Here is a 19772-nt window from a genome sequence, read left to right on the forward strand (position 1 = left end):
TCATGGAGAACCTCTGCTAGGGCAGTGTGGAAGGGAAATGTGGGGTTGAAGCCCCCACAGAGGTCCCCACTGGGAACTGCTTAGTGGAGCTGTGAAAAGAGGGCCACCATCCTCCAGACCCCAGAATGATAGATCCACTGACAACTTGCACTGTGCACCTAGAAAAGCTGCAGACACTCAATGCTAGACCATGAAAGCAGCCAGGAGGAAAGCTGTACCCTGCAAAGCCACAGGGCGAAGCTGCCCAAGACCATGGGAACCCACCTCTTGCATCAGCATGACCTGGATGTGAGACACAGAGTCAAAGGAGATCATGTTGGAGCTTTAAGATTTGATTGCCCTGCTAAATTTCAGACTTGCATGGGGCCTTTAGCCCCTTTGTTTTGGCCAAATTATCCCATTTGGAATGGCTATATTTACCCAATGTTTGTACCCCCATTGTATCTAGGAAGTAACTAACTTGCTTTTAATTTTACAGTCTCATAGGCAGAAGGGGCTTGCCTTATCTCAGGTGAGACTTTGGACTGTGGACTTTTGAGTTAATGCTGAAATGAATTAAGACTTTGGGAGACTGTTGGGAAGGCATGATTGGTTTTGAAATGTGAGGACACAAGATTTGGAGGGCCTGGGGTGGAATGATATGGTTTGGCTGTGTCCCCACCCAAATCTCATATTGAATTTTTAGCTCCCATAATTCCCATGTGTTGAGATAATTGAATCATGGGTTTGGTTTCCCCCATACTATTCTTGTGGTAGTGAGTAAGTCTCACAAGACGTGATAGGAGAAACCCCTTTTGCTTGGTTCTCATTCTCTTTGCTGGCCACCATGTAAAACAATCCTTTGCTCTTTTATCATCTTCCACCATGATTGTGAGGCCTCCCCAGCCATGTGGAACTGTGAGTCAATTAAACCCCTTTCCTTTATAAATTACCCAGTCTCAGGTATGTCTTTATCAGCAGCATGAAAATGGACTAATACATATTCCTTGCCTCTTTCAGCTTCTAGAGACTGCCAGTACTCCCCAACTGTGGCCACCTCACACCAGTCTCTGCTTCCTCTCTCACACTGCTGCCTTCTGACTCTGACTCCTGCTTCCCCCATTTTTAAATTTATTTAAATTTATTTATTATTTTTTGAGATGGAGTCTCACTCTGTCACCCAGGCTGGAGTGCACTGGCGTGATCTCTGCTCACTGCAAGCTCCACCTCCCAGGTTCACGCCATTCTCCTGCTTCAACCTCCCGAGTAGCTGGGACTACAGGTGCCTGCCACCACACCTGGCTAATTGTTTTGTATTTTTTAGTGCAGACGGAGTTTCACCGTGTTAGCCAGGATGGTCTCAAGCTCCTGACCTCGTGATCTGCTCTCCTCAGCCTCCCAAAGTGCTGGGATTACGGGTGTGAGCCACCATGCCCAGCCCCCCTACTTCCTGCATTTATAAGGACATTTGTAATTATATCGAGCCCATCTAAATACTGCAGGGTATACTCCCTATCTCAAGATCCTTCTTAGTCACATTTGTAAAGTCCTTTCTGCCATACAAGGTACCATTCACAGGTTCCAGGGATTAGGGCATGGACACATTTGAGCCCTTATTTAGCCTTCCACAGTGCCTGTGGGGGAGCTCAGATAAATATGTCTAAAAGACAGTTGAGTGTATGGCTATTGAGCTCAAGACAGATTTGCATTGTGGATATGAAGTCATTGGCATTTGTGCTTAAGGCATGCGTGTAGATGTTGCCGGGGAAAAAAAATATAAAGAAAAAATTTTGAAGGCATAACTTTAGGGGTCACTATTACACAAGGAATGAGTGTATCAGAATTAGTGGCCAGGAGTGGTGGTTCACCCCTGTAATCCCAGCACTTTGGGAAGTTGAGGTGGGGGGCTCATGAGGTCGGGAGTTCAAGACCAGCCTGGCCAACATGGTGAAACCCCGTCTCTACTAAAAATACAAAAATTAGCCGGGTGTGGTGGTGGGCGCCTGTAATCCCAGCCACTCAGAAGGCTGAGGCAGAGAATTGCTTGAACCTGGGAGGTGGAGGTTGCAGTGAGCCGAGATCATGCCACTGTACTCCAGCCTGGGCGACAGAGATGCCATCTCAAAGAAAAAAAAAAAAAGAGAGTATCACCTGCATATTACAGAAATTGAAATGACAATAGTTTAAATAAGAATGGCAATTCTTAAACTGTTAAAGAAGTCTGAGTTAGCATGGCAACTTCATCACTTCCCCAGTGTGCCAGGTCCTTCTCTCCTCATGCTCTGCCATCCTCAAGTGTGTGGCTTCCATCCTCAGTGGTGCCACAAACCCCAGTTGGCTGCCAGTGGAGCTTCTGCCACTCCATCCGGTTCCAGGCAGGAAAAAGAGAAAAAGCAAAGGGCAAAAGGGCAGTCCTCCTATCTGAGTCAGGTCTCTTTACAGAAGATTTCCCAGAAGTCCCACCCAACTGACTTCCACTTGACCCATTAATCACATCTATGGAAGCTGGACAATGTAGTCTCTTATAGGTACATTTTCCCCTGAAAAGAACCAAAGTTCTGTTACTAAAAATGAAGGAGAGAATGGGTATTGAGTAGACCAACAGCAATCTCTGCAAGACTGGACAAAAAAGAGGCCTACAGATGCAGTTGAGAAGGAATGACCAGTAAACTAGAAGAACCAATGGTGGGGAGGTTGTGGCTGTTTCCTAAAGGGCAGTTCCCTGCCTTCCTACGAACTCGAAAGGTAGTTGGATTTTAATATAGCCCCTGCTGTGTAGAAGGCCAAGAGTAAAGACATTAGCTCTCCACTTCCAAGGTATTCTGCTGGAGAACCAACTTGGGTGAAGGGGGGAACTGCTTCAGCTGACGGGATCCCTTAGAAAATCACATACCTTGCCTGTATTCTCTTGTATCTAATATAGGCCTTGGTGCTAACCTGCTTGATCAAGTTTAGCATAATGAGTAGGAAGCTATCAGAATCTTCAGGCAGGATATCTACAAAAGGAATCTGGCATGTACGGCCCACATTTTGTTTTATAATGGTAAAAGACTCTCTGAATCTTTTATTAAGACAGGGTCTCACTCTGTTGCCGAGGCTGGAGTGCAGTGGCACAATCATAGCTTACTGTAAACCTTAACTCCTAGGCTCAAATGATGCTCCTGCCTCAGCCTCTCAAGTAGCTAGGGCTACAGGCACATGCCACCATGCATGGCTAATTTTATAAGAAATTTTCTGTAGAGATGGGGTCTTGCCATATTGTCCAGGCTTGTCTCAAACTCCTGCCTCAAGTAATCCTTCCTTCTCAGCCCAAAGCATTGGGATTACAGACATAAGACAACATGCTCAGGCTAACTGAATTTTTCCCTGACCTTGAGGTATAATACAAAAAAACGCTCCTTCATTCTTGAGAGATACCAGGTTGGGGGGGGGTGAAATGGGCTGGCCCTGTCACTTCCCACTAAGCACTGGTTCTTTAAATATCTTAACCTAGTCTAACTCAGGAGACTCATAAATTAAAAATCTCTCCCATAGGTCTCTTCCTGTACCATCTCTAACCTGTGCACTCAACATACAGTGTTTGTCTGGCATAGTGATTTTCTGTTATCACTATCACATATGCCCCATTCAAGAATTATAGGAGGGGCCAGGAGCAGTGGCTCACACTTGTAATCCCAGCATTTTGGGAGGCCAAGGCAGGTGGATCACCTGAGGTCAGGAGTTCAAGACCAGCCTGGCCAACATGCGAAACTCCATCTCTACTAAAAATACAAAAATTAGCCAGGCATGGTAGTGTGCCTGTAATCCCAGCTACTTGGGAGGCTGAGACAAGAGAATCGCTTGAACCCAGGAGGTGGAGGTTGCAGCGAGCCGAGACTGCACCACTGCACCGTAGCGTGGGCAACAGAGCAAGACTCCATCTCAAAAAATATATATATATATTATAGGAGGTGCTAATGTTCCAGAATCAAAACTCTAACAACGTAACTACTGAACATTGCTCAACACAAGTTAGCAATGCATTGTGACAGGATGAGAGGCAGAACTAGTTCTTCATAGGTAAGGGCCCTCCAGGTGGCATCCTGCTATGACCTGGATCGAACATCCTAATAAATCCTCCTGGGAGATGGAACAGTGGAGGCTTGCAGCCAACCACTTAAACATTTCCCACTCTAAGCTGCCTCTAATGCACATATTAACATCTCAATTTGTTTCTCTTCTTGTTAAGATTCAGGAGAAATTGACTAGCGCTGGCATTATACCAGTAAATGGGATATTAAAAACTATGCCTTTCTTAGATTACTAGAGAAACTAGGCACACTTAGAAGATGAGAGTGTAGGCCAGGCGCGGTGGCTCAAGCCTGTAATCCCAGCACTTTGGGAGGCCAAGACGGGCAGATCACGAGGTCAGGAGATCGAGACCATCCTGGCTAACACGGTGAAACCCCGTCTCTACTAAAAAATACAAAAAACTAGCCAGGTGAGGTGGCGGATGCCTGTAGTCCCAGCTACTCGGGAGGCTGAGGCAGGAGAATGGCGCAAACCTGGGAGGCGGAGCTTGCAGTGAGCTGAGATCCGGCCACTGCACTCCAGCCTGGGAGACAGCGCGAGACTCCGTCTCAAAAAAAAAAAAGAAAAAGAAAAAGATGAGAGTGTACACATATCAGTGTATACATACCTTTTGACTACAAGCCTTGCCCCCCGCCTTAGAAAAAGCTTTCAAGGTAAATGAAGTTTCAATGGAGGTTGAACTTAATTGATTCTTGGTCCAGGTCACTAAAAAGTGCATGAGACATCACTTGATGAGTTAATGGTTAGAATTAAGGGCCAGAGTCAGGAATACATATCCCTAATTCCAGGCACTTCTCTCCCACTAAACCATTCTGTTCACTTCACTTGGAAGAATCATCTCAGTGGGCATCCTCTCTCCCCCAGGCAATATGTCCAATTGTTAAACAATTTGATAAATTGTTGCCCATCTAGTTCAAGAATAGCTAATCTTTGAGTGTTTACTGACTGCTAGGCAACACGCCAATTACATTCTCTTGTTTAATCCTTAAAACCACCCTAAGGGCCGAAATAATTAGTGCCAGTTTACAGATGAGGAAACGAAAGTACAGAAAGGTTAATGTGCCTAAGGTTCCATTATGCAGTGTCAGTGGAGGTCTCAGATCCTTGGGCTGTCTTCCTCTAACATTCACCAGTAAAAAGGTGTAGAAGTTCTCATCTTACTGACAACACAACTGCCCCAACTCAGTGTAGATGACTTAGAAAATCTTAAAGATGTCTCCTGCCATCCCCAAATTGCAAAGATGTGTCCTTCCAACTTTTATGGGAGAGGGAGGCAGAGGACAAGGGGGTTGGGAATGGGTGTTAGAATGACTGTGTTGGGGTGTAGTATGTACAGCGAGTGTTCTCATGTGATTGACTATTCTGAAATATATCTGAATTAAGAACAACATTCAAAGTGAAGGACAGGGGACAACAGAAATCTTCCTCGTAGTCAGGAAGTAGAGAATTCGTATCTCTGGACGCACGACACATGCCCAATTCAGGTAGAGACAACTATAATTTCATTAAACTTAAACTGAATTAGAAAAATTAATTTCCAGAATTTACTTATATCGTTTAAATGTGGCTCCCCATGCAAACTTCCTGTGCTAAAAAGAAAGTAGACATGTAGTCCTTCCAACTTTTATGGGAGAGGGAGGCAGAGGACAAGGGGGTTGGGAATGGGTGTTAGAATGACCGTGTTGGGGTGTAGTATGTAGAGCGACTGTTCTGATGTGATTGACCATTCTGAAACATATCTGAATGAAGAACAACATTCAAAGTGAAGGACAGGGAACAACAGAAATCTTCCTCGTAGTCAGGAAGTAGAGAATTTGTATCTGAAATGGGAGGCAAGGCCATCTGCTATAAGAAAGGCAGTGGGGATGAGGTAAGAATCATGAGGAGCACGATGAACATCTAAAATAACAATGAAGACTAGGATAAGAATGGATACATAAAAGGACAGCTGCACAAGGTTTCTGCTGGTTCAACTGAATCAGAGATGGTAAGTTTACAGTGGTGTTGATGGACGGCAGTGTGACTTTCTCCTACGGTGTTCAGATCAGGTATGGAAGCAGAGAAAGATGGCTGGGCTGTTCTCAGGCTGTTTGCAGAATAGATGACACAAAAGGAAACACAAGTGACAAAGGTAGAGGATGCAGGCAATGCAGTGATTGAAAAGATACACTGAGAGGCTGGCTGAGGAAGGCAGGCTGAAGAGTATGATCAGGACCTGGGGGTTTTGATGAGTTCAAGGAGATACAGCAGAAAGTGGAACAGTATGAGGTTGTGATCAAAGATTGGTGTTTTGAGATTTCTAATTTCAGAGGTGGAGTAGTTCTGGAGTACTGATAAGTCTAAATTATAATGATGGGAAAGCCCTCAGAAGAGTTAAAATCAAGTAAAAAATTGAGGCTACAGTGGCATTAAGTATAGGTCTTTTGATTGTACACAGCTATTACCAGGGTAACTTTTAAAAATAAAAAAGGGTTGGGGTAGAGATCATAAGCCAGGTGAAGTGCTCAGTGAATGTAATGGTCTAGAAGTACACAGATGACAGCAAAAGGTCCAAAGGTCTGTGCAGATGTCAGAACACTCACACAAGTAGTTCCGCCTGTGAGAGAAGAGTCATTTGAAAGATGCCAAGACTACATGGCCTCTTTTGTGGACCATGTGGAAGCAGTGTCTATTTGTGAGGGCTGAGAAGTGCATGGGCCTGGAGAAAGCCCAGTTTCTATTAACAAAGTGTGTATGTTCTGTCAAGAGGCTAAAAGAGATGACCCAGTTTATGTGGAGTTTCAGAAGACACCGAGGAAGGGCTGGTGTCAGTACATCTGGTACTGCTAACAAGGTAGTATACCTGTGTGACCTTTAGCAGTAACAACCTCTGAGCCTGTCCCCAGTGCCTTACAAGGTGCTGAGAATGAATTGAGATGTGAATGCACTTTATAACCACAAAGCAATTTAAGTTCAGGGAATAGAATTTAGGCAAAATGTCATGCTGAAGTATGTGGGTTATCAACATATTATTACAGCTACACATACATAAGGATTTTTATGATGTCTGTTTCATTCTATGTGAATGTGAAACTAACTTAAACCGAAAGAAGTGAGAAAATAAGAGCAGTCAAGCATGTCAGATGTCACACAGATTGAGTCAATTGAGAATAGAAAACATCGACTTACAGGTTATTGCTAATCTTGGAAGTAGTGATTTTTCACTATGTGACTTTCAAGGAATTTGACATAGATATGAACAAATTTTTCTGTGCTTGCCAGTTACAGGCCTTCTTCACACATCATTCAATGAATCTTTTGAGGTGCTTATTCCCATTCTCCACAAATACGGGGTTGTGTTAATCACAGATTGGCAAAGCAAAGCTCTAAACACAGGACTGAGAAACTGTAAAATGCCACACTAAATATTTTAGGCTTTGTCACAACCACTAACCTCTAATGTTGTAGCCCAAAGCAGCCCTAAACAATACACTAATGAATGTGACTGTGATCCAATAAAGTTTTTTTTTTTTTTTTTTTTGAGACAGAATCTTGCTCTGTCACCCAGGCTGGAGTGCAGTGGCCTGATCTTGGCTCATTGCAAGCTCTGCCTCCCAGGTTCCAGCGATTCTCCTGCCTCAGTCTCCCAAGTAGCTGGATTTCAGGTGCCCACCACTACCCCCAGCTAATTTTTGTATTTTAGTAGAGACGGGCTTTCACCATGTTGGTCAGGCTGGTCTCAAACTCCTGACCTCGTGATCTGCCTGCCCCGGCATCCCAAAGTGCTGGGATTACAGGTGTGAACCACTGCACCTGGCCCAATAAAGTTTTCTTTAAAAAACAGGCATCTGGTCAGACTGCGTCCACGGGCTGTTTATTGACACACACTAAACACAATTTTCTCCTAATCCTAGACCCAGCGCTTTCTGCATTACACTAGTCCAGCGGTCCTTTCTTAAAACTACACTGTTCAAGCTACAGACATATTTAAATGTTTACATTTAAAATGTTAAATTTAACATGTTTAAATCTTCATAGACACATACAACCTACACATTTACTCTTTGAGAAATGGACGCAGTAAATTTACTTAGCTTTCTGTGGGAAATGATAGCCTGAGGGTATGATGTTTTCAAATACCCCAAACTCCAACTAAGATAACCTGGAACCTAGTAAATGGATATCCAGTATTTTGTACTAAACTCTAAGGATATGAACACCAGGACAATGGTTATTCTGAGGCACAGAAAATACAGCCAAAGCAGCAGCTCAGTATGTACCCCGGCAGTGCCTAGAAGAGACTAATGTGGGAGACAAAGTTTCTGGTCAGGTGTATTTGTATACTCGGTCAGGCATATGCCTTGGATTACATAGCTCTCACCCCCAACTTGGCAACATCTTAATGGTTTTCAGAATATTCTGGTAAGATGACGGATTGCCAAAAGAGCTCATGAATGAATATCTTCCATTCTAAGAAAACTATTTTTTTTTTTTTTTGAGATGGAGTTTTACTATTGTTGCCCATGCTGGAGTGCGATGGTACGCAGGTTCAAGCGATTCTCCTGCCTCAGCCTCCCAAATAGCTGCAATTACAGGTGCCTGCCACCACATCCAGCTAGTTTTTATATTTTTGGTGGAGATGGGCTTTCACCATGTTGGTCAGGCTGGTCTCAAACTCCTGACTTCAGGTGATCTGCCTGCCTCGGTCTCCCAAAGTGCTGGGATTGCAGGCATGAGCCACCACACGCAGACCACATTGTTTTTTTCTTTTTAAGAGATGGAGTTTGCTTTACTCTGTTGCCCAGGCTGGAGTGTAGTAGCACACTCATAGCTACACTGCAGTCTCAAACTTCTGGGCACAAGCAGTCCTCCTGCCTCAGAGTGGCTGGGACTACAGGTGTGCACCACGACGCCCAGTTATTTAGTTTACTCTTGCCCAAGTTTAAATGATTAATTAAACAATCTGAGACTAGTCAGCCAACTGTCCTTAGTACGACCTCCTTCTTGACAGCCATGTGGATTCTATCACACCTTTTATAATTTACAGCAATCTTCAGTGGTTAAAGCAAAAATGTGTATCTATAAAAGAATCTGAGAAAAATGCAGGAAAAGGATGACAAAAGGTACATCCCTAGCTACCACCAGAATGTTACCTATCTAAAATGAACTGCCAACTTACGAACAGGTAAAACATACGGTAAAATTATAAAGGTGACCACAACAGGAACTGGAATCTGTTCTGAAGGACAATATAACATACTTGCAAGAATTCTAGATTTTTTTGTTTTTGGAGACAGTTTCACTCTTGTCACCCAGGCTGGAATACAGTGGCACAATCTTGGCTCACTGCAACCTCCACCTCCCAGGTTCAAGTGATTCTTGTGCCTCAGCCTCCCAAGTAGCTGAGATTACAGGTGCCCGCCACCACACCTGGCTAATTTTTATATTTCGCCATGCTGGCCAGGCTGGTCTCAAACTCCTGACCTCAAGTGATCTGCCTGCCTTGGCCTCCCAAAGTGCTGGGATTACATGCGTGAGTAACCACACCCAGCTAATTCTAGATTTGATAAGAGCACAGGGGAAGTACTTTTGTTACAGACCACTGGTTCTAGTCCTAGACTCAGACTGTCAATACATTAGCCACTAGCCACTTGTGCCTATGTAAATTTAAAATAAAATACTTTCTAGTCACGCTAGCTGTATTTCAAGGGCCTAATAGCCACATGTAGTTAGTGGCTACCATACTGTAAAAGCAAAAGCCTAGAAAATATCCATCGTCAGAGAAAGTGCTATTAGACAGCACTGTTCTAGACAAAATAGAGTGTAGGTGGCATTTGAATATCCCTTAAATAAATCTGGCTCTTACTTTTGGTTCTACCAACCGAGCCACCTACAGTGAAGCATTAGAAATGAAAACATGTGGGTTCTAGTGTTAGCTCTTTCTTCCCCAGTTTCCTTATTTCTGAAAGTATATATCCCTGATAGAAACGTTCTTTTTAAAAAATTACAGAATCGACCAGGCGCAGTGGCTCACGCCTGTAATCCCAACACTTTGGGAGGCCAAGGCGGGTGGATTACCTGAGGTCGGGAGTTCGAGACCAGCCTGTCCAGCATGTAGAAACCCCATCTCTACTAAAAATACAAAATAAGCCGGGCGTGGTAGCACATGCCTGTAATCCCAGCTACTTGAGAGGCTGAGTCAGGAGAATCACCTGAACCTGGGAGGCGGAGGTTGCGGTGAGCAGAGATTACGCCATTGCACTCCAGCCTGGGCAACAAGAGTGAAACTCTGTCTCAAAAAATAAATAAATAAATAAATAAATAAAATAAAATAAAATAAAAAGTTACAGAATCACTTACATTTTAAACCACCAGAAGTACCTGGGCATAACTGACCTAGAACACAGCAGTTACTCATCTGTGCCAACACAGACCTTAATATAGGAGGTACAGAAATGAGAAAAATTGGTTGGACGTGGTGGCTCATACCTGTAATCCTAGCATTTTGGGAGGCCAAGGTGGGTGGATCACAAGGTCAGGAGTTCAAGACCAGTCTGGCCAACATGATGAAATGCTGTCTCCACTAAAAACGCAAAAATCAGCCAGGCATGGTGGCCAGTGCCTGCAATCCCAGCTACTCAGGAGGCTGAGGCAGGAGAATCGCTTGAAAACGGAAGGTGGAGGTTGCAGTGAGCCGAGATTGCGCCACTGCACTCCAGCCTGGGCGACAGAGTGAGACTCCATCTAAAAAATAAAAGAAAAAAGAGGGCTGGGCGCGGTGGCTCAAGCCTGTAATCCCAGCACTTTGGGAGGCCGAGACGGGTGGATCACGAGGTCAGGAGATCGAGACCATCCTGGTGAACACGGTGAAACCCCGTCTCTACTAAAAAAATACAAAAAACTAGCCAGGCGTGGTGGTGGGCGCCTGTACTCCCAGCTACTCGGGAGGCTGAGGCGGGAGAATGGCGTAAACCCGGGAGGCAGAGCTTGCAGTGAGCTGAGATCCGGCCACTGCACTCCAGCCTGGGTGACAGAGCGAGACTCCGTCTCAAAAAAAAAAAAAAAAAAAAAAAAAAAAAGAAACAAGAGAAATTTTAAACCTGAAAAAAAATTAAACCTAAACCTAAGTTACTATTGGGCTGATTACTTCTGGGTTAAATAAGATTTCTGAATTTGAAAACCAGGCAGGACCTGGTGGCTCATGCCTGTAATCCCAGCACTTTGGGAAACCAAGGCAGGTGGACAGATTGCTTGAGCTCAGGAGTTTGAGACCACCCTGGGGCCACATGGCAAAACTCTATCTCTACAAAAAAAACTAGCTGGGCATGGTGGTGAACACCTGTAGTCCCAGCTACTTGGGAAGCTTAAGTGGGAGAAATCTCTTGAGTCTGGGAAGTGGAGGTTGCAGCCAGCCAAGAGCACGCCACTGTACCCCAGCCTTGGCGATAGTGTGACCATGTCTCAAAAAACAAACAAAACCTCACAACTAGCCGAGATGAAAGGTTGAACACATTGCTGTATTTCTGTATCTACCTTAATATGTTTGTTTCCTGTATCATTTCCAGAATGCCAAAAAAAAAAAAAAAAAAAAAATCAACTCTCTAGCCTTTACTTTAGGTCTTTCACATTAGTCCAGGATTGTCCCCTTGTAAGTTAATTGCTACACTGTCCCTGAATACCACTAACTTTATGCAGTCACCAAGTCCTCTGCTACAAGGCCTTTTAAAGGCTGAAATCTTAAAAGTATTTCCAGGATGCATCTTTAAATTCCCCACCATAACTCAGACTAGGATTTCAAATATGAATTACAGCAAGCTTTCCACATTTCTTCTACAAATAAAAATAAGACTCACATGTTATAAATTGCTTTCAGGCCTTAAACACCTATCTAATCATCCCTATCACCTTTGAGACTATGGATTTACATCTTCCCAGTCTTCTCACTGTCCCACAAAGATACAGCTCTCAGCTCGCCAGCACAGATTTATTTTCTCATCATTCTTTATGTCTTACCTTGTGCTCACCATCTCCATAAAATCTCCAAGGACTACTCTAAATGTGTATGGCACAGACTATGCATGAAATAATTCAGTATGTAATTACACTGTTACACATCAGAAAACTATGACCAGAAGCATTTGTCTGTCCATGTCTGGCATAAATGCTGCAGTTCTCAATCTGGGCAAAGAAACTAAGAGTCAATTAGTGAAGTGTTATTCTAGTTCAGGCAGTCCTAGAAAACCAAGTAAACAATCTAGCACCATGACTGGTTAATGCTGCTGCACTGATACTTAGGGCTCCTGCACTTTTTAATCATTAAAGTTTCTGCATCAGTCATGAAATCAAGCACAGTCAAAAAATCATGATCTGTGGTTTTCTTTTTAATTATCTTTAGTCTTGCGATCACACATTTTAAAATTTGTGTATATCTCCGCTACTTTAATCCTTTTAAGTTGGCAAAAGCACCATTCCCAATCACAAATATACAGTTCTACAGTTTTATGTTTCTGAATGGCTGTTTAAAGACAATCCTAAATTATAACTTAGTTTGCCTTAGATTGTAAAGAATTCAAATAACTTGCTACTATTTTAAAAGCATGTGACCTTATAGATTTGTAAGATGTGAGAAGTGTTGAATAATCTTTAATATTACACATAAACCATACTAAAATGCTTTTCAATAAGTAAAAGGAACCATTTTAAATACAGGGAATTATAATTAGATTGGCATCGTTAAGGCCAAAACTCTAGACATTGCTACCTTATTTATCTTCAACCCTTGCCTTTAAGAGGCAAATGAACACAAAACACAGGTGAATCTTGCTTAGTTCTGAGACAGTGAAGGAATTTCCCCAGTATTTAAATATATTCACATAACCAGCTATATAAATCTAAATATAAAACCAATCTCCAGTAAGTTTTAAGATGGCACTCACCATCTTTGCGAAAAGTTGAACATTACTAACAAAGTCTAATCATATCTTTAGACGGGGTAAACAGTGATAGCATTTACTGAATTGGAATTACTATTAAAATTCAAAAACTGAACATATTCATTTAACCACAAGCCAGTCTTAGTTTTAAATCAGGACTGCCCAACAAAATATTCTGTCAGTCATTCATGATCTGAATTCTGGTGTATGAGATCTATTAAAGTATGGTACACATAAAAAAGTCATGAGACATTTGTTTTGTAATAAATAAGGCAGTGGCCAATTATTACTCATTAGTAGCTTTTTTGAGATAAGCTATCAAGTCTGCCCTTTCTTCCTTCTTCTTAATGCCGACAAAGATCATTTTTGTTCCAGGGATGTACTTCTTGGGATTCTCCAAATACTCCATCAGTGTATCCTCTCCCCAGGTGATGCCTAAACAAGAAACAATGCATCGGTTAAGTATTTCACACTCCTCATAATGTGTCACAGGTGACATTTGTGCGTTTTGTACTGTTTTATTTTATTTAACAAGTGGCTCTTACCTTTGTTCTTATTGGCGGCTGTGTAAGAGTATCCAGGGGCCTGACCTGTCTTCCGCCCGAAGAGACCATGGAGATTTGGCCCAGTCTTGTGCTTGCCTCCCTTTTCAACGGTGTGGCACTGGGAACACTTCATAATAAAAATCTTCTTGCCTTTCTCAACATCACCCATATTTAATTCTAAAAACGAAAGCCCCAACTTAGTAATTTTTCCTCAGGTAACAAATACAGTGTAAATGAATGACCACTCTAGCCACTTAATTACCAATCCATTGGTAATTTATGTCATTAAATACCAGAATTAATCTTGTATTGCTTTAATACTCTTTATACCAAATACTCTTTAATACCAAAAACATTTTTTAGGAGCACCTCCTCAAAAACCTATTTTCGTGTGTACACGTGAAGGAACGTTAAAGCCCAAGCAAGCAAAGAGGGAACCTAATTCAAACTCCAGTTTCAGAAGAGAAAATCATGATCACTAAGTCACAGATCTGAAGCTGAAGGGCGATCACATTAAGCCAAAATCACCACAATTTCAATTTTTAAGAAGGCCTAGTCATTTAATCTTACTACCATGTAAAGCTACCTCTTCCTGAGGATATTGCAAAGCACACAAATATTTAAAAAACGGTACTGGCTGTTTCTACCTGCCCAGGTCACAGGAGTAGCCTGACACTCGAACTTGTAAATGGGAACGCAGGAGCAGGCTGCACGGTACCCCCAGGACATCCCCACTCTCCTACCTGTGATCCCCTGGGGCGAACATGAGGTCACCCATCCAGGTCGGTTTCAAGGTGACTGATGAAACTGTTTCTAGGATGTCAGAACGACTGACGGAAGAAACGTGCCCACGTAAAGAAATGGCCCCTTATTAGAAGAGCAACAGCTTTTGCCTTCTGAAGGAGAACGTGAAGTGCTAAGCTTCGGCTTTCCGGGTGGGAAGTCTTGCCTATCATTTCCATAGCCCCTCAGCAACCACTACGAAAGGGGCCGCGTCTTCCTCGGATCTGTATCTAAGCCGCCTCTAGTCCCTGACTGAGACCATACCTGTCCCTAGTTAGGGCCGCCGCACCTCAAGCGGTTACTCGCCCGGTTCGGTCTGACCACAGTCCCGGGTCCTCACTCCCGGCCCTCCCACGCAGCGCGGGCTCCACTCGGAGGCTCCCCGCGTGGGTCTCGGTCGCTCGCGAGTGCGCGCCGCCCACAGCTCTGCCTCTAACCAGGTGCGGCTTCCGCGACCCGCTCTCACCTCTTTTTAGTCGCTGGCGCAACGAATATTCCCGCTCCAAAGCAGGACGTCCCCACTCTCTAAGTCCAAGGACACGCCGGTCCGCGCTTAAGTACCGGTGTAAGTGCAACCAAACTCGCTCCGCGCTCCCGCGCCCTGACGTGCGGCCGAGCTGGCGGCTACGCAGTAACGTCGCCGCACCTCATTGGCTCTAGTCCCAATGCCTGCGCAAAGGACCTGCGCGCGCATGCAGGCGAGCAGGTTAGGGTGTGCGGCGTGCGTGCCCTTCCTCTCGAGGCCTTTCTTGCCCGGCCGTTACGACAGGCCTTTGGTCGTACGACAACGAGGTGGTGTCGGGAGGGGTGATGTCACCCGCGGGCCTCTGTGCGCTTGCGTGTGCTGGAGGAACGGGGAGGGTAGGGCGGAGTCGCCTTGTTGGCGCGTTGCCCTGCTAAAGTATCAGTTCTTGGGCGTGGTGATGTAATGATCTTTGAGCCGGGCGTTCTGCCCGTCCAGGAAAAGACGCCCTAGTTTTGGCGCACCTAGAGGTCTCCTAGCTACCATCTTGTCAGCTGGCGACCTTTACCCAGACTCTGTCCTGCTCCCTTGGCTGGCGCCAGCAGCATCCTAGAGGGACAGCCTGGAACCAGGAGTTACACGAGTTGGGCAGCAGCTCGTGACCTTGTTCTAGTTCCACCTCTACTCCGTTACTTTCAGTCATCTTCCAGCTCTCCGCTTGATGGACGCCCCAAGACTGAGGAACGTGCTGCATTTGCGGCAGAACAGGATTATCCCTCTGACCCCTTACCTGTCAGCGTCTTTTCTGCTAACGCCCTCCTCCCCCTCGCGTTCGTGTGCCGAAAGAACACAGAATGTGTGCTGGCAACATCTAGGAAGAAACATTTTTAGATGATTAGAGAATTATTGGAAATCTAGAGGATTTGCATCCCTTCTTACCTAGGTAAAGGTCATGTTCAAGTAAACTTAATGCAGTTAAGATCATATTGGAAATAAAGGCGTTAATACCCAGCTTTTAGTTATCATAGCCATCCTTTAAAACTAGATCCCTTTCCTGACATGCCTAGTTCTGTCACTGGTTTTCTTGACTCCTTTACCCCTCAAATTCTGGTCCCAAGTTCTGATTAATTTTTCCATCTTTCTTGTTTTTTTTTTGTTTGTTTGTTTTTGTTTTCTTCTCTCTCCTTGTATTCTGTCTGGCACTGCCGTATTAAGTCAAGTGTTTATTGGCCGGGCGAGGTGGTTCACGCCTGTAATCCCAGCACTTTGGGAGGCCGAGGCGGGTGTATCACTGAGGTCAGGGGTTCGAGACCCGCCTGACCAACATGACGAAACCCCGTGTCTACTAAAAATACAAAAATTAGCCGTGCGTGGTGGCGCGCGCCTATAATTCCAGCTACTCAGGAGGCTGAGACAGGAGAATCGCTTGAACCTGGGAGGCAGAGGCTGCAGTGAGCCGAAATCGTGCCACTGCACTCCAGCCTGGGCGACAGAGTGAGACTCTCTCAAAAAAAAAAAAAAAAAAAAAAAAAAGTGTTTATCGAATGCATGTTATGTGCCAGGTATTTTTCTAGGTACCTGGAGTATTATAAATCAGTGAGGACTCTTTCTGGTGGAGCTTACATTCTGGGATCCTTTTTCCCATCCTGCAACTTAAGTGATAGATACAAGGAGGTTGACGTAGATTATCTTAGATCACTTCCAAACCACTGGTCTTATTATTTCTGCTCCGATCCTCCATCTCCCTATATGACGAGTATTTTTTTGTTTCTGAACTGTCCTGACTTCCAGTTCCCCTCTAATTTCACACACTACAGCCACAGTCTTCCTATAAAACAGAGCAGAAATCACCACACTTATTCAAGACCTTTTGTGCTTTTTGGAGGGGACAAAGATAGTCAGCATTTGGATGTAACTCCTTAAGTAGGCTTATTTGGCAAACTATTGAAATTTTTAAAAGACCAAGCTTAGCAACACCTTGAAAATTCAGCACATCCTTATGAAGCCAGGTCCTGATATTGCCACTCATACCCTTCTAAGGACAATGTAGTCCTTAAATAGGTAACTGTTCTATCATCAGAAGTAACTACTGTCTGTTCATACTGATGAGGTTTCATGTGCTGATACTGCAGATCATATAGATGTAGGAATAAGTCAGCCAAATGAATGGATTGAAGCCATTTTAAATTTATTCTCATGACAGGAAGAATAGAAAACAGGAAGCGTTTGTTTGTTTGTTTGTTTGTTTGTTTTTTGAGATGGAGTCTCGTTCTGTCCTTGCCCAGGCTGGAGTGCAGTGGTGTGATCTCAGCTCACTGCAACCTCTGCTTCCCAGGTTCATGTGATTCTCCTGCCTCAGCCTTCTGAGTAGCTGGGATTACAGGCACAGACCACCACGCCTGGCTAATTTTTTGTATTTTTAGTAGAGACGGGGTTTCACTATGTTGGCCAGACTGGTCTTGAACTCCTGACCTGGTGATCCACCTGCCTCAGCCTCCCGAAGAGCTGGGATTACAGGTGTGAACCACTGCGCCTGGCCAGTTTTTTTTTTTTTTTTTTTTTTTTTTAACTAAGGAAATTGTGGATAAAGAGTTGCTATTGAAAGTAATGGGAAGATGAAGAGACAGAACAACCACAAAAATGAACAGTTAGCATCTTCCTGTAGTAAAGCAGATACCATAAATTTTGTGTTATATATGTATTCAAGAGATTCATGGTACTTACAATTTACTTGCGGTACCTAAGAGAATTAGTTGAAGAGAACAATAATATTCTGCAAGCCGCTTTGTTTCATATTCATTTCTGTTATATCTACTCCCCCACCTCCATCTTTTTAAAAATTATTTATTTTTTTATTTTTGAGACAGAGTCTTGCTCTGTCACCCAGGCTGGAGTGCAGTGGCACAATCTTGGCTCACGGCAACCTTCACCTCCTGGATTCAAGCAATTCTCCTGCCTCAGCCTCCTGAGTAGCTGGGATTACAGGCACGTGCAACCACGCCCAGCTAATTTTTTAAATCTTTAGTAGAGACAGGGTTTCACCATGTTGGCCAGGCTGGTCTCGAACTCCTGACCTTGTGATGTGTTCACCTCGGCCTCCCAAAGTGCTGGGGTTACAGGTGTGAACCACCGTGCCTGGCCTCACATAACTTTTATTACAGTATATTGTTATAACTGTTCTACTTCATGATTATTGTTAGTCTCTTACTGTGCCTAATTTATAAATTAAATTATATCATAGTTATGTATGTACTATATAGACAAAAACCATAGTCCAGCCGTACATCATGTAACAATAGGGATATGTTCTGACAAATGTGATGTTAGGTAATTTTGTCGTTGTGAACATTGTAGAGTGTACTTACACAAACCTAGATGGTATAGCCTTAATATGGTTTGGCTTTGTGTCTTCACACAAATCTCATCTTGAATTCTAATCCCCCACATGTCAAGGTAAGGAGCTGGTAGGAGGTGATTGGATCATGGGCGTGGTTTCCTCCATGCTGTTCTTGTGATAGTGAGGGAGTTCTCACTAGATCTGGTTATTTGATAAATGTCTGGCATTTCCTCTGTGCTCTGTCTCCTGCCACCATGTAAGATGTGCCTACTTCCCCTTCTGCCATGATTATAAGTTTCCCGAGGCCTCTCCAGCCATGCAGAAGTATAAGTCGATTAAACCTCTTTTCTTTATAAATTACCCAGTCTGGGTATTTCTTTATAGCAGTGTGAAAACAGACTAATACAAGCCTACTACACACTTAGGCTATATGGTGTAGCCTACTGCTTCTAGGCTAGAAACCTGTACAGCATGATACTGTACAGAATACTGTAGGCAATTGCAATGCAATGGTATTTGTGTACCTAAACATAGAAGAGGTACAGGAAGAAAGAAAACAACAACATTGGCCAGGTGCGGTGGCTCATGCCTGTAATCCTAGCACTTTGGGAGGCCAACGCGGGTGGATTGCCTGAGGTCAGGAGTTCGAGACCAGCCTGGCCAAATAGTGAAACCCCATCTCTACTGAACATACAGAATTAGCTGGGCATGGTGGCAGGTGCCTGTAAACCCAGCTATTTGGGAGGCTGAGGCAGGAGAATCACTTGAACCCGGGAGGTGGAGGTTGCAGTGAGCCAAGATCGTGCCATTGCACTCCAGCCTGGGCAACAGGAGCGAAACTCCATCTCAAAAAACAAAACAAAACAAAACAAAACAAAAACACCATTGTATTTGTGATCATCACTGATCAAAACATTGTTATGTTGTACATTACTATATATATATAGCGTTTGGTACTATTTGCAGTTTCAGTCATCCACTATGGGTAAGTGGGGACGACTGTATTTTTAAAAACTCTTCTGATTGAAAAAAATCTAGTAAAATCCCCCACCCTACCCAATCAAAATTGAGACACAAGTAAGAGAAATCTCCAGGTTAGAGACAGGTGGTGAGGTAGGGCATAAGAACTGATAATAGTGTGATAAGCATAAGCTGACTCCATGGCCATCTTAAGGACTTGTGTTGAGCATCAGGCTGTAATAGCAGTGCAGCAAAATGGAAGTAAAGCTCATGTGAAATGGTAATGGGCAAGTTGGGGGAAAAGTTGGCAGAGATCCATGCATAATCCTGGTACACTTAAATCTAAAGAATAAAATACAGTCTTTCCACCAGCAAAGAGAAGAACCAGGTTAGTCTTGCCTGTCTTGGCCTTAGTATCAAGTGGCAGAAAAAAGTATTCCCTAAGAATTCATAACCACAGGTCTGCCTTCATGCAGGCTTAGGGTTTGATTGTACTCTACTCGCATAGTCTGAGAAAACTCTATCTGAAAAATGAACAATGACATTGTGGATGGGCAGTGTATCCCTGTGGCTGGCAGAAGCAAACACAGATCTTCTCTAGAGGAGTATCTCAGTCCAGGCCACTGAGGATTCCCATTCTCTCTCTCTCTCTCTCTGTCTCTCTCTCTCTCTCTCTCTCTCTCTCTCTCTCTCTCTCTCTCTCTCTCTCCATCCATCCGTTA

At 43.9% G+C, this 19772-nt stretch overlaps 1 protein-coding gene across 2 annotated transcripts; it reads right to left on the bottom strand.

Annotated features, from left to right (window-relative positions):
- Positions 1 to 7881: 7881 nt before the first annotated feature.
- On the bottom strand, positions 7882 to 14916 carry LOC126951393 (cytochrome c). 2 transcript variants are annotated; one of them, XM_050785477.1, is made up of 3 exons: positions 14757 to 14916; positions 13508 to 13684; positions 7882 to 13397 (listed from the first exon to the last, which is right to left on the bottom strand). In XM_050785477.1, exons 2-3 carry the CDS (start codon positions 13674 to 13676, stop codon positions 13249 to 13251), a joined length of 318 nt encoding a protein of 105 aa, XP_050641434.1. In that variant the 5' UTR covers positions 13677 to 13684; positions 14757 to 14916; the 3' UTR covers positions 7882 to 13248. The 2 variants fall into 2 exon arrangements, with proteins under 2 accessions (XP_050641434.1, XP_050641435.1); XM_050785478.1 differs by lacking the exon at positions 14757 to 14916 and adding an exon at positions 14555 to 14717.
- Between the last annotated feature and the right edge of the window lie 4856 nt (positions 14917 to 19772).

This window comes from Macaca thibetana, chromosome 3 (genome assembly GCF_024542745.1).
Source record: "Macaca thibetana thibetana isolate TM-01 chromosome 3, ASM2454274v1, whole genome shotgun sequence".
NCBI classification, from domain to species: domain Eukaryota; kingdom Metazoa; phylum Chordata; class Mammalia; order Primates; family Cercopithecidae; genus Macaca; species Macaca thibetana.

Bases quoted from the DNA above. Each gene is read 5' to 3' on its own strand.
- LOC126951393 (XM_050785477.1), bottom strand. From the start codon at position 13,676: ATGGGTGATGTTGAGAAAGGCAAGAAGATTTTTATTATGAAGTGTTCC. The intron at 13,398-13,507 runs GTAAGAGCCACT...TTTCTTGTTTAG, and splicing joins AGCCGCCAATAAGAACAAAG to GCATCACCTGGGGAGAGGAT.